General features: G+C 39.8%; 1 protein-coding gene across 2 annotated transcripts in view; it reads right to left on the minus strand.

The window, feature by feature from the left end:
• Positions 1 to 1,875: 1,875 nt before the first annotated feature.
• Positions 1,876 to 15,341, minus strand: part of luzp2 (leucine zipper protein 2) — a 123,016-nt gene continuing 109,550 nt past the window's right edge. The window contains exons 10-12 of one of the 2 annotated variants that reach the window (XM_053866690.1): positions 10,950 to 11,054; positions 5,790 to 5,864; positions 1,876 to 2,720 (exon numbers count right to left, since the gene is read on the minus strand). In XM_053866690.1, the coding sequence (XP_053722665.1) occupies positions 2,616 to 2,720; positions 5,790 to 5,864; positions 10,950 to 11,054 (285 nt within the window). In that variant the 3' untranslated portion in view covers positions 1,876 to 2,615. Of the gene's footprint in view, positions 2,724 to 5,789; positions 5,865 to 10,949; positions 11,055 to 15,341 lie in introns of both variants that reach the window. The other variant, XM_053866689.1, reaches the window with a different exon arrangement.

Here is a 15,341-nt window from a genome sequence, read left to right on the forward strand (position 1 = left end):
AAAGTATGCATGATGACAAGGTATATTGTAATGATAATTTTATTGTAAAAAACAAAATAAAACAAAGAAATCTTCAGTGTCTTTATACAATTTTGATTTTTTTAGAATTTACTTAACTGCACTGGCACAATCTGGTGACTGTTGCAGTCACAGTGTAGGAAGTGCAGTTTGGTTCGCGACCACCTTGTTTTTATTTGTCAATGACCAACTAATTTTTCCCAGCAAATTATTAAAATGCCTGTACACTGGCAGCATATACATTGATGTTTGCCCAAGGTTTCTGGTCTAAGCTACTGGTAAACATTTCAGTTAATGTTCAATTAAGTTAGAAAAAAGATGAAGTAGCAGTCTCCATAAATATTTGAAACCAAGGCCAAGTACAGCTTTCAATTCAATACTCTCTGCAGTGTAGAATTTTGGATACAAGACTCATGATAGACATTGTTGATAGACACTAAATGCAAACACTGACTATTAACAGTGGGTGGACAAAGTGGACTTTTGCGTCTTATATTGTCGCAGACGGCAGCCTTCCGTGTTGCATGTTGACACATTAGGTTTTCAGTTGAAGCACGTACCCCGCCTGCCTCTGCATATGCTGAGGCTGTGGGCAGCGCGTGATGTAAAAGAGGTTGGGGATGGCTCCTTCAGTTCTGCGTTATTGCTATTTAAACCCATCAAATGGCTGTGTGTGACAGTCTCTTTCTGGCACCGCAGTATGGAGAGGGAGCCATGTAAGAAGTACATTGCAACTGACGTCTATGAGTTTTCTGTGAAGAGAGGCGTCAGCATGCAACGTGAAAGGCTGCCTTTGTTGTCAGTATAGGACGCAAAAGTTCACTTTACCAAAGTCAATATATCACTGGCTTGGTTTGCTGAATCAAATTTGCCAGAACTTATCAACTTGGAAAGAAAATGCAGACTTGGTAAAATAGATAATTTAATTGTGCACATTGGTCACTGCCTGTTTCAGATGGGCATTATGGGATTTACCATAACCAATGTTTCATTCATTGGTTGAGTGAACACATTTTCTCTGAAATTCTTGTTTAAGAAACAAGAAGCTGAGGCTCCGAACCAATGCAGTTTCTCAATTCTCTCTGCACTCATTGTTGCTGTTATTATTGGATTATCTATCATCCGGTGACTGGGACTCCATTACGGACCATGTGTTCGGACTTCCTAAACATCCTCGGTATATACGAGGACCCCTACCCCTGTAGTTCACAGGCCTCTTCCACCAAGTGACATTTGGTGCTTTGTCTGAAGAGCATCTGCAGAGATAATTCAGTGGCTTGTATTGCAAGGTCTTCAAATTGTCACTGAAGGCTCTTTTGTTGCCATCTTTCAGTATTTGGACACTTAACCGAAAAACTGCAGGGGGGAGAAAACATGTCTTTGGCCCAAAAATATATCCTCACACCTGCTGTTGCTTCTAAGCCAGAACAGGCCTGGATTCAAATTTTCACAGTCTGAATTCTAATATGAATGTGGATGTTTCTATTATGGGGCGGCTTGTTCATATACCGTATGTTATGTAACCGCTTGCATTCAACGCCTGTTTTCCTCCTTTCCTTTTTTTCAATGAATTTCACATTAATAATCATAAAAATAATAATAATCACTTTGAATCACAATTAATTTAATTCAATCTGAATGTGTTTCACCAAATAATTGTGGATGGTGTTCTTATAATCTAAAAAACACTAAAAATAAAAGGGATAAGAATTCGCCTGTCCTATTCCTTCCCACGCTCTTGGGAAAAAAAATGTTCACCAGTTGGGCTCCGACCTCATCAGTGTCAACCTCTCCCTGAAAGAGATACATATTCATAAACTAGTCATGGCCTTTTATAGTGTACAACCTTTTGCTCACAAATGCACTCAGCCGTTTTCTTTTCTCCACAAAGAACCATTTATTCTTCACACATTTACTGAAAATTACAGTTTATTGAAAGGACACAGAAAGGTCAGATAACACAGAGACGTGTAGCTAGGAGTTACTACTCAGTGCATGGCACATTCTCAGGGAGACGACCCATTGTGAGTCTTTGGCTCTTTGCCTCGGGAGTGTTAGAGGCAGAAAGAGTGCTGAAATATTAATTGTTGAACAGTTGGCCAGCCAACTTGACCCTCTATTATTCAAAATGTGGAGGAGTAAATAAACCTGCTACGATGAGTCATAAACAATAGTCTAAGTTTGGTAGTAGATGACTATACTAGGATTCGCATCTCAATTTAGATATTCATTACAGGATACAGTGTGAGACTTCACCAGTGCAAAGGGACCTTTAGCAAAAATCACACATTTAAAAAGCCGTGTGCTCACTCAGAATAAAAGTAAATAACAAATCAACGACTATGAAACAAGTAACCAGTGCCATTGCTACCTTATTAAAAAATAGTTTTCTACAATGCATGCCGTTTTACTATGGATGATTTTTTTTGACAATTCCTGTGTCTTGGCAAAGACACAGTGATTGTTAGTTGTATTCGTCATGTGAGTCTCCTGGTGTGCGTGTGTGCGTGCGTGTGTGTGCGTGTTAATGTGTGTGCTCTTAGAAAGATCATTCAGGCAATAGTGGACTCCTGCGTTGTGTATCATTCGTCGTCCACTCAGTTGTCTTGCGTCTGTGTCTTTTTGCTGCTGCCTCCATCTGCAACTCCGCTGGCGTCTGAGCGCTTTGTGTTGACGTTCCCGCTCTGCTCTGGGCTGCTTTGCTGCTGTGTTTAAAGAGGAAAACATTTTACAATGAGCAGGAATGAAGAAAAGACATCCACAGCAGGCATGTGGCTCTGAATTATTGAAGCAGGAAAACGCTCACAAACATTTCAAATACGAAAAAAAAAAAAAAAAAAGCCAAGAAGCATTGGTGTTTCAGATGACCCCAGGTGTGTCTCAATTAAACATTTGTGTTTCTTTTCTGGACTGTGTTGAAGCTACTTAAATGCTATTTTTCATTTGCTGTCATAATTATCTTAACTAACTTGCAGAATGAATCCTGTAATTATGAGATAATTCTGCCTCCCCTGTGAACAATTAAATGATCCATCTAAGCATGATAAACTGAGCTTTGATAAATGTGGAAATAAAGCTCAATAAATATAAGCAGTTTCTGTATTTAAGGATAAACGGCGTGTTCGAGTTCCAGCTAGACATCAGAAGAACAGGGTTTTTTTCACGTGATGTTTTATAGACCTCCAAGTGGAAGGCATGAAATGCAGGGCTCTTTCCTGCCGACAGCAAAGTGCTGCTGATATTTAGTCATGATTGTACCTGAAGACTCCCTGCAGAGGCACTGATGGCAGATGGAGCTTCACTCCCTATGTGACATTAACAGGTCTGCCCAGTGACGTCAAACACCTCACAAATGACGCTTGGACTCTTTACACCAACGGCAGCAATTTATATAAAAGCATGGAGGAGAATGGAAAACATTTGACCAACTGCAGGGATTATATTGTGGATGCTACTGCTGGAGTGCCCACCTCGCCCTTTAGAACTTCGGAGCTGAGGTTTAAATCCCTGGCAAGGAGGCTTTAAACAAATGACCAAACATATTGATTCGGCTGCGAGCCTCGTCTGATATTTTGATTATTATTTTTGCCTTGCTACATCATTTTCTATTTAATTTTATTGCATACGTTGGCGAGGAAAGAGTTTACACTCTGCTGTAATGCATTTCTTTCGCAGCCTTATAGTTGAGATCTACAGACTTGACCTCGGGAGTTGAGGTACATCAGCAGCAAAAGCCTTTGTGCTGTTTCTCCTTCAGTGTTGCTGACATTATTGGTAAGCTGCACTCCACAGAGGGTTTCTCAACATGTCAGAATGTCGATGTTGGGGTTACAGCCGCGTGAGGCTGCTTGTCCTTGTGCTTGTACCGGTCAAAGTGAAGAGGATATATCGGACGACATCAGTCACCTCACATATGTTGCTCCGTGTTCTTCAAAACCTTCATTGCACGGTAAGAATGATCTCAGAGAAAAGGAGCATGTGGTAAGGTGCCACTCCAGTTCCCCCATCACAAATCAAACATGTGTACACATAATGACGGTGGAGCAGCGATGGGAACACGAGGGCACTTTCGTTGAGATTGATCCGCGGAGACACGACAAATCAAATTGTTTACCATGCCATGAAGTGTTCTGAAGGGACTCTCCGACACACTGAGAGTTGAAGGTTGTTCTCATGTGCCAATTAATTAAGGGACTAGGAATTTTGATTTATCAATTCATGTTCTCCTGTTTTTTTTCTTTGTGTTTTGACAATCCGCTCAATACATGAACAATCAATAGTGAAATACCTGTTTCCAATTAACTTGTTTATTTGTTGGGTGCAGTGGTTGACAGCAGCGCTGGCCGCTCGAGGCTCTTCGACCTCTCTGCAGCCGCTCACAAATGTTCTGTTTATTCCTTCTGTCTTCCACAAATAGTGCAAACTATAATGTGTGGCTTTTGGTAGCAACCCAGCACGATGTCGCGATTATATTTTTGAACAAAATGAATCATAGATAAATCTATATATAAACATTATGGTCATGTTTTTCACATCTTATTTTGCGCGACGGTGTTGTTTTACTCCTCCGCTAAGATGTTCTCTGTGTGTAAACTTGTAAAACGGTTCACCATGACAATCGCCTTATAAATACTCAGGCGGAAAAGTCGACGCAAAAAAGGAAAAGGTCACACACGCTCACTGGACTGTCTTCATTGTGGCACACATTCAGTGAGTTTCTACGTTGCCATATCATTTATTTTCAGTGTTGCATAAAGGTTTCACCTACATCTTGCATTTATGAGGGGTCAGTCTGGCCACAGCACAATGCCTCTCCAGCACTTCTCAAATATGGTCGCTGCGATTACGATCTGGAGTCTGCGGTGGCCAATCCATGAGTGAAGATCACGTCTCATGATCCGCTTTTTCACTATTTGACATAACTGACCCCATTCTTTGGGTACATAATGTACTGTTGCAGTACACAGACCCGATAAGAGGCTTGGACCCATTTGCTGAGTTGATCCAGGTGGTGACTTTTATTCTAGCCAGGCTGCTATTTCTCTGTTATTGCTGCGATTTCTAATCAAATTCATGATAAAATATTGATTTTACTTGCTTGACTCACATGTTAAATAATTTCTCATCTATAATTTTGATGACTGACGTGCAATAATATAGTGTCAATAATAGTGCAGGACTCACGGTGAACCCCTCTGAATCAAAATGTTTTCTCATTTATAGTGAAGTAAAGTGTTTATTGTTTATCCAATATTTTTGCATTGTTTGTAATATAGACAGTGCCACTCAAGGCTTGTTCTCAGTTACCAAACAATGCAGTCAAATGAAATGAGATGCATTCTACTGGTGCACCATCTGCCACATCCATGCAGGTGTGAGTCTACTGAGTAATCTGATGTGGGCTAGTTATGCATTGGCTTTGACAGCGTCGACAGTGGCATGGTAAACAGCAGATTTTTCCAGATAGTGTGCATCATATTCAGAATGTTACCTTGCATACATTACATACTGTAATACTTTGATGTTGGTCACAGTGTTAGAAAGAAACCTGGAACTCCATATATATATATATATATATATATATATATATATATATATATATATGTGTGTGTGTGTGTGTGTGTGTGTGTGTGTGTGTGTGTGTGTGTGTGTATAAGCTCTTCCCTCACAAAGGAACAGAAGCCAGCAGGTGATCACAGCAGTGGCAAAAAGGATTTCCCCTCTGCAGTCTGTACCCCAATATTTCCACGTAGAAATTCAAGTCAAGTTACCTGCTGTTGATCGTAAACCTTTTTACGTTCTGAAGTTGTGTCCTCTGTCTGGTTTTGAGTGCAGTTTGCGCCGGCCTGAACGGGAAAAAAAATGAATGTCCGGTTAGTCCAGGATATACAGCAAGAATTATTATATTCATTCTGTTGAGAATTTACTTAAAATTGACAAGACATTGGGTTATTTTGGTCAGCTGGACCTGATAATGCAGCATTTGAGCACCTGTTTAGCAGTGGGCAGCATGGGGACTCAACGGACATTGCAAACAAGTCCAACATGCCATTTTAATACCTTCGATAAACCAAAATAAGGCCGATAAATGTCACTACTCCACCCAATCTACTGCACCTCTGACTTTTATTGGCTGTCAGTTCAGGCTCTTAAAAGCTGTGATGTGATTTGATTCCACGTTGATATTTTACTGGAGCCAGGACATCTATTTCAACTCCAAAATGAAACAATCCTGCCTCTCATGCAAGGGATTCATGTCTTTTATCGCACAGGGGAGACAGTGGCCCATATTTCTGAATAAGAATGAGAATAAGACCATAATTCTGTAATTCCAAATACATCTCCCTGTGTGATCGTTGTAAAAAATGACTTTAAAAACAAAGAGTTGACTTTCTGAATAAGGTTATCTTCATTAGACTACATGGCATTTGAAAAAGAATAGAAAGGTACAAAAACCAACATGTATCAATTATGGTCCGTCACACTCTATTGAAAGTACAGCACGAAATGTTTCTTTTTCTTTTTTTTTTTTTTTTACCACGGTACACAACTATATATTTTTTTCAGTTTTTACCAGATATGCCTACCAGATATTCTATATTCGATATTTTCGATATTCTAAATGTAAAAGGAAAATAGATTTGAGTGACAACGTTCATGTTAACAGCACGATATTGTTATTATTTTTATTGCAAATTTCCATTCATATTGAGCTCAAATAAATTCAGACAAAGTCACAATCTAGACATTTTGTAATCCTATAGAGCTAAAAAAAGAAACTTGGTGGATGTGGACTTTTATTATTTCTTTTTACATCAATCAAAACCCGATCATTCAGACTGGATGAATGTCGTCGAAGAAGCACTGGGCGTCATGATTGGATCTTCATGCAAGGTAATATAGCATTGTAGGTCAAGGACAACTCGATAAGAATTGTGCGGAGTTTGTCCCCCATCAAATCACATCCGCCGGTGAAATAATGAAATTCATCTGCGGCCGAGCATGGCCCAGTCCAAATGTATTACTTTACTGAGACGCACCTATGCAGCAATTGGCAGAAACGTGGTTTTGCTTTCCACCTAACTTTGCATCAATGCAGTCAAAACCTGCTTTTCCATTTGTGATGTCATATTGAGACATCAGGACATGGAAAAATGCTAAAATGTATTCTGCCTATGAGCTTAGATTTCACATCAGATTTTTTTTTTGTTATTCAGACGAGAGCCATTTGTGTTCACTGGAAACCCCATTAAGAGTCGAATGGCTTGTGGGGCACATGCACACTCCAGACGCTGCATAAAACCAATGCACTGCCCGGTCTGTATCGAATAACTATCCATCTGTTCAGGCTTTATATGTATCCAACAACAGGTTGGCGGTTGGTTTGTTTACTACAGTATGTCTAGTTTGTGATGGAAAGAAAAGCCCAGAACTGCTGTGAATGAAAAGTGCCCTCCGACAGGAATGAAATTCTTATCAAATAAAATTGACTTGACTGCTGCTGAACTTCCCTGTCTGGCACCAGATGAGCATCATTCTTGCTGCAAGATTAGTCCACCCTTGACAGAGTGTTTGAATTCATTAGGAGGCACATGTGAACACTATTTCTGGAAAAGAAAATGAATTTAGGAACATCTCCTGTCACCACAATGAGTATAGCATTTCAGCATTTGATAGCACCGCTCCATACGATCCTGGGTTGAATTCAATTGTATCTGTAATGACATGTCAAAAGTATTTTAGAACGTTTATCACTGAATTCCTATGCTAAAAGAGGATCCCTCTTGGTTTTGGCGATGTTTTAATGCCGACTTAGAGCCAGCCTGATAGCAGACTCATTTTTGACATTGATGTTAAATTAGCAGTTAATTCAACACACCTCAATGAAGAGAATGTGTGACTTTGTCCCACTTTTCATCCACTGAAGCAGCTCTCAATAGAACACTCAGATGCCCTACTTGCAAACTCTGAGTGACATTGAGGGTGCAACGTTCTTGAATGTAAAATAGTGCTCAAGTATTTTCCCCATCTCAAGTTCATTTAACACTATTTTGCTATCATCTTTGTCACTCAAAAATAAAGAAAATAAATCAACTTGTAACACATTATCACACCTGACGGACTGACATTCTGTTGTGACACCATGTGACGTAATGACAAAAATGTGAGATTGACACAATGTTGGCATAGAAATCAGCCTTTCATGCTGACACATTCAATTGAATCAACTGCTTTTCCTCACATGGCATTTCCTGAAGTGCCACACTTTGCCTGCCCAACACATGAAATAAAACAGGATGGAGTAAGGGTCAGGTCATGGGATTGGACGCATCTTTTTTTTTTTTTTTTGATAGATTCATTTTTAGGACTTGCTTTCATTCAAAGAAGACTCATGGTTGACCAAAAAAGAAATAAAAAATGCATGCACTAATGCTCTTAAATTCTTAAAGGGGATATTGGGATTGATGTCAGTAACATATGGAGAAATATATTACTTTTTTCATACATTCATTTGTATTTTTGGCTCAAGAGACATTTGAATTTGAACACTTAAAGGCTTTTTGTATTTTAAAGGTCCATTCACCTCTGGTAAGTTGACGTAGGTTTCCATTAGGGGTGTAACCATTCCTTATAACAACCTTTCGTTTGTGATGCTCTCAAATTTCCAACACCCTTCGAAACGATTCAGTGACTTCAAATCGGTTCAGCAGCTTTAAAGCCAAACATTTCAACCTGTGTAGCTGTGAAAAAAATGACTTGGGTACTAGACAAGTGCGTGTGACATTTCCTAGCTTCCTCTTCTTTCTTGTTAGGGAGTCAAGTATAAATGAATTGTTTGTACAAGCAACTCAACAATTATGGCAAGTGTATTCATATTTTAGATGAAACAATTGAAACCAACACTTGAGATGGAATAAACAGCAAGTTAACCTCAACAACACTCATGAAAAATAAAGTTCAACCAGGTTGGATGTTAATACAACCAGAAAAATTGTTGCTTGCACCTTTGCTTTTTATTCATACTGTAATGCAGTATTTCTTCATTGATAAACAAAAAAGTGAAGTAGTGGTTTAGCCTCTACTTAAGTTTTTCCACGGTACAGGTACAAATAAAGTGTGACATTTCATCAGGATAAATGAGCAGTGGTTGATCCTCCTACTGGGCTCATTTTAATGAACAAACAAGATTAAACAGTTACGCTGCTGGAGGTGCATTGACAGTCAGTTGGAGAGATTTGTTGTGTTGCTCTTGGATTTTACTTCACCTTCACAATCCAAAAACAGCAAGCGACCTATTTAGAACATCTCCACTTTTGGAGAAGCAAAAATCTTTCCCAACTCTGGACTGCAACGATGGCTTCATCATCTCTCCCTCCCCTTCTTCCCTCCACCGTCTGCAAACATCTTTGTTTCCTGCTGTAGCACAGCGATGATGTCACTGACTGAATGGAGTGATGTTTAATGTTTTTATCATTAAAAAAGTGCAGAAGAACACATTCATTTAAAGTGTGTGTTGATGAAATGCAATACATTAATTTCTAAAAGCATAAAACGATGCGACATCACTAAATGCCAACCTGCCATGCACTGATCAATCTAGTTGGATCATCGGAATAATAATCGATACATCGATCTACTAGATGAATCGTTACACCCCTAGTTTCCATTGACCTTTCAGGCCTTAAGAAGCAATATGTCACACATAATAGGGAGATAAAAAAGGGGCAGACAGAAGGATAATCCTCATTATTTATGCCTCCCATTCTCTCTTTTACCTCCCCCCAACGTCAATTCAAGCTTGTACTGCTTTCTCTTGGATGTTAATCCATTTGGTTTCCTCCTGTGCCTGTGTCATATTGTGTGTAATGCTGTGTTGCAGACGTTTGAAGTATATTCTTTGGAGTAGCCTTGCATTTTTTGCAACAGATTCAATTATTTGAATTAATTCACATTATTTAGGTTTTTCCATTTCCTTTGCCAGTTCCGACTACGGCTGTCTACATTAGTCTTTGTGGTTCCTTCTCCTTCTCTGCACCTCTTCATCAGGAGTTTGTTTAAATAAGTCTTTGTAGATGATCCAGTGGCTGTTTATTTCTTCCTCTACACATGACCAAAGTGTTTGTCTCACAAATACTCATTTCAGTTCTGTTTCTTTAGTTTGTGCTCGGTATGATACTGTGTATATTATTCTAAAATCCTGTTCCAGTAGTCCAAGCAGCGGACATGCATTTCTTTGATAACGCCTCCACTCTGGAGAGCACACGTGTGTGGATCTATGGATGGCAGTATCAATGCACAGCAGGGTGTTCTCACTGCTCTTACGTTCAAATAGAATTTGCATTCCTTTGTTATGCACTATTTACAATGTAAGTCGTTTGTCTATATTGGTTTTCATCTCTCAGGAAAATATGTGAAGAAAAGAGGCCGTTTCATGAAAGTAGCAGGTGGATATTTATACAGTTCAGTGTGGCACAGAGATCTTAGGGTTACTTGAATGCGCAACTGTACTGTAGGCATAATGTACGCAAACAGTGGGTAGAACAAAACATATTGTGTAGGCTTATCCTTCAAAATAAATCACCCAGAAATGACCCGTTCACATTCCAGTGTTTGATAAGGTGACATTTTGTCCTGCTACCATGGTAGAAGAGCCTTATAAATAAACATGTTGTCCTTGTGTCATCTTTGTATATGTACAGCACTAGTTTCAAAATACAGTCGCGTCGGCATTTACCTGTCAAAATTTGTTTGTTTCTTTTTTTTTTTTTTCAGATCCCGGGTTTGTTATCTGAGCAGGTACCAGGGCGTAATGGTGAGATCGAGCCTTTTATAAGAGACCTGAACCGAAAAATACTTAGTAGAAGAACATCACAGATTGAAACCCTGAGGTCAAACATGTCCAGCGCTATTTATGTCCTCAAACGCTTTACCTCTTCTGTTTTGCACTCTTTAACTCTGCCGTTCTGTCTCCTTATTACTCCGATGTTCATGGGGGATTTGCTTTCAGTGACAATTCTCTGGACTTTGGAGATATCCTGTAGAGAAAACAACACATCAGCTAGGAGTTATGGAGCACAGAATCTGTAAATGGCTTGTTGATGCAATAGCAGCGCAATAGCCGGGAGCTTTCGAAAATCTGTTTGAAGTAATTGTGTTTATCTCTGAAATAAAGAGAGTGAAACACTGAAATAATATTTTAATGTCAAAACAGCGACACACCAAACTGATTAAGAGTAAGAAAAACGTTAAATGAAATAAAATAAAGCAGTTTAAAAAGTCACATTGAGCTCTCAAGTCAGTTGGTCAGTCATGTGATATTGCCCTTTTCTCCCTTCTATTTCCCTTTCTTGCCTTCGATAAAACAATGCATGACTTCATCATAAATATTAAAATGTTTCCAGCATTCCTGGGAGATGCTCAGGCTTTCCCAGAACATCAGTGAGCTGTGCCTCCCTCCAGCGTGTCCTGGTGATGCTGTGGAACCTTCTGTTGGGACTGATCTAATTCCCTAATAACTGAAAACGCTCCAACTTTTTGATCTCAAGCTCCATCCTTCCCTCAATCATGAGTAAGACCTCATCCACCCGGGGCAGGAGCTAACTCCCAAACTTGGGTGAGCATTCTACTCTTTTCCAGGGATTTGGACAAGCCCAACTGTAAGGCTCATCAACAGCCAAAGTGAAAAATATAGACAAGTTAAGGCTGCGCTTTATCATGCAGCATGTGAGGGACACACAGTTGGCATGCACCGACAGGAGCAGAGAAACAAAAACATACACCCTTAACCTTACACAAAGCCTTGAGGGATCTGGCAACTGCTTGTCTGAGAATAATAATCAGTTAGAGGGGTGTGCTGGGGCCACGATGTCAAAGAAACACCTGGACCAAACATGTGTGGTGAGTGAACGTCGTGCTGCAGTCAATGAGGCAGGCCATGGCCAACACCGATGGAAGGAGGGGTGCTGGGAGGAAATAGACAGACCTGATGCTGCTTACAGCCTGACCAAGGCCTGAGGCCAGAAGAAAAAGAAAAAACAGAAACCATTGGGGTTTGGTCGCTCATTTTTTCTCCTGATGTTTTTGTCCAAATTTCGGGGATTTCACATGCTCTCTGACTGACCTGACTTTGAGACAGAACATAACAGAGAGTTACATAGAACTGATGAAAATGTGAAAACACACACAATTTAGGATGTGAGGTATCTACTGTAAGTTCACTTTATACTAGTGTTGTAGAACTCAAGATTGGTCGGTCGAGACCGACAAAGAAACTGACATAACTGGTAAGCATAATTGTAACAGAAGGATTCTGGGTTTTTGTTCAGTTTTATTGTGTTTTTTTCTTTGATATTTTTTCTTTGATATTTATCTGGGGTCACCCACAAATGGGCGATTGTGGGTGCCAGTTTTTGTTGCAACTAACACCTGTAAATTGCCAGACTGGAGCGGCTTGTTTCACCTGTCAATATGTGACTGCATCTATCAGTTTCAGACTCCTTATACATACTGTCTAGGCCGTGTCTCATTCTCGACCTCCAGATATCTTGATCTCGTCTTGGTCTTGATCTCCAAATACCTTGGTCTTGTCGTGGTCCTGACACTCTCCAGTCTCGATAATGTCTTGGTTTTGATTGGTGTGGTCTTCTACAACCCTATTTTCTACACAGGTGAGTAACAGTCTTTCAGAAGTGAGGAGACGTCCACAGTACGTGGGTGGTTTCTGCAGGGTGGCAGAGGGTGTTTTAAACCCTAGCAGACTGGTGCACTGTGTGGTGGGAATATGGGGATAACCACATTGTTATGAGACCAAGTTGAATCAATAGAAAAAACGTAACACAGCAGCAAAGCAACCACAAACCTTGTGCAAGTCGATCTGTTCTTCAGTCATTTTACCCAGGTGGCTATAAAACAGATTTTCTGGCCAATTGACAGTATATGTGTATTTAAACCTGTATAATGTGAGTAATAGAGGCAGCACACGATGGTTGGAGAAAACAAGTTAGTACTTTTGCTGCAATTAAATGCAATTCATGGGTGTTAACACACATTTATTGTTACCACCTACTATCTGAACTCTCTGGCTGTTTAATATTGCTATTTCACCTTGCTTTGGCTCCTTTCAAAGCAAATATTGTGGAAGTATCATTCGTCCTTGTGTGGAGTCCTCAGCACTCAGGACCTTGCAGGCAGCAATGAGTCATGGCTTTTAAATGAACCGCAGTTTTCTGTGTTTCGGGCCATCGGTCATGGATAGTTTGTTGGAGGCTAATTAATCCAGTGTTCTTACATGGCAAACGTGAAATTTTAAAGCCTTTTTTTTGCTGTTTTGAGAAGCAGACGGGAATCTGAGAGGACTTTCACACAGACATTTGGGTCTTGGAGCTGGTGACGTTCTCACGTTTCAGAACCTTGGTGCTTTTGCTGTTGAACCAGTCCATGTTCATTGAAATTTAAGAGGAAATTTAAGAGGGAGGATGCCGAAATGTGTGACGCAAATTCACCAGCCAAATGGCAACAAGGTAACAAGTTTGTTCCAAACCAAACACTGCAGCTGAATTCATGGCGATGTGAGTGGCCTGTGAATGTTGATCTCTCCATGTTTCTGTTAGTTTAATGCTACGCTTTACATTGCTTTCTTGCATGTTGTGTCATAATTGAATGCCTGCTTTTGTTTTTAATCCCACTGGAGTTGAGATTAAAAAACAGAGGCAAGTAATGTTTTAATGTTTGATGTGACATGAAATGCAGCCTTAACTGCAAGACTTCAGTTATAATGATTAGACAAAGCTGCAAGAAACCGAAATAGTGAATTAAACAACACATTAATGAATGTCCATGCGCTTTGAGAGGGACCTTAGATGAATGAAACAAAACAACAAACTGCAACCATCTAGATATACAGTTTGTTATATGTCATATCAACAGTTTATTTTAAAAATAATGTAAAAATATCAAAACGATGTGCAAACCTATGAGGGATTTTAACAAAAGATCTGTTTCATATATTACAAATATGATTTCCACAGTACATCCAAAGGTATAATATATAAAATAAAAATTCTAAACAGGTCCTATTTGGAGAGTAAATCAATGGCACTATTTTGAATACATATTGATGTGTTTTGTCAAATGCAGTGGAGCAATAATAACATGCAGCATAATAAGAGACCTAAGAATTGAATAAGCTGATTTGCTGCATTCCCCAATCTAAAATTCAGCGGAGGACTGTTGTTAGTTTTGGCTGAACCTCAATAACCTGATGATCAACCAATTAACTGTGTTTGCTCAGTAGACACTTCCCCCAAGTGAGTTGACGCACACGCACGAACACTGTGTCTTAACTGGGTCACAAGCAGTCAGTTGGGAAAAACAGCCCGATGATGTTTAAACAGGCATTTCACTGTCAAAGTCCATTCTGACTTTATTGCTGAATAAGGAAAACTACTGATGCATTATTTCTTGAGTTTTGACAGCATGCTTTGTCACAGGAATCTTCTGAGGAGATTCTCGACCAGGAAGATTCATATTTGTGTACACAGAGAAAAAGCGAGTTCACTGTCTGCACTCCCTCATTTATCTGAGGTCAGGAAGGCCTTGGGTGTGTGTTGAAATAGGCACGATTTGAGACCAGAACTGCACTGCTGCACATGAAATGCCAAATCATCAGAAACAATTTGTCGGAGAAGGTTTTTCCTCTCTCAAAACCCTCAATTTCACTCTGCAATCCCACCAATTTATAGAGCGATGGAAGCAATCAAAAAGGTAAATTTTAAAGGAAGATGCAATCAACGACTCGATTTCATCTACCATTTCTCAAAGGAAATCAGGGATCGGATCGCAAATCTTGCCCTGTTGCCTCCCTGATGGAGGAATGTCACCAGCACCACTCCATCCTAATCTCTCCACCTTCAGCCAAATGATTCCTTCACCACTCGTTCCTACGTTGCACGACTGTGAGGAGCAGATGGTTGTGAAAGTACTGTATGTCATCATCCACCAGGAAGATATAACCAAGTCACTTTATTGACATATTTATTTATATTTTCATATAGGTAAACGTCCTCTCTGTGGTTTTCATGGCTGACGCATTTGGCCAGATCCTATCACAAGGGTTTATTTGGAAATGTACTTCAACGCTTAGTATGTAAACAATCTCAGCATGTGCAAAACCACCAGATCTGCTAGGTTTTGTTTGTGGATTTTCCAAAGCTGATCATCGTATGTGGCAGTACTCAATTCAGTAACTGAAGACACCGTAACTCACTGACTCCATTATTGGGGCACGAAAATCGCAGAATTCCGAAGGGCAGCTTGTGAAATTT

The sequence above is a fragment of the Synchiropus splendidus genome, chromosome 5, assembly GCF_027744825.2.
Source record: "Synchiropus splendidus isolate RoL2022-P1 chromosome 5, RoL_Sspl_1.0, whole genome shotgun sequence".
NCBI classification, from domain to species: domain Eukaryota; kingdom Metazoa; phylum Chordata; class Actinopteri; order Syngnathiformes; family Callionymidae; genus Synchiropus; species Synchiropus splendidus.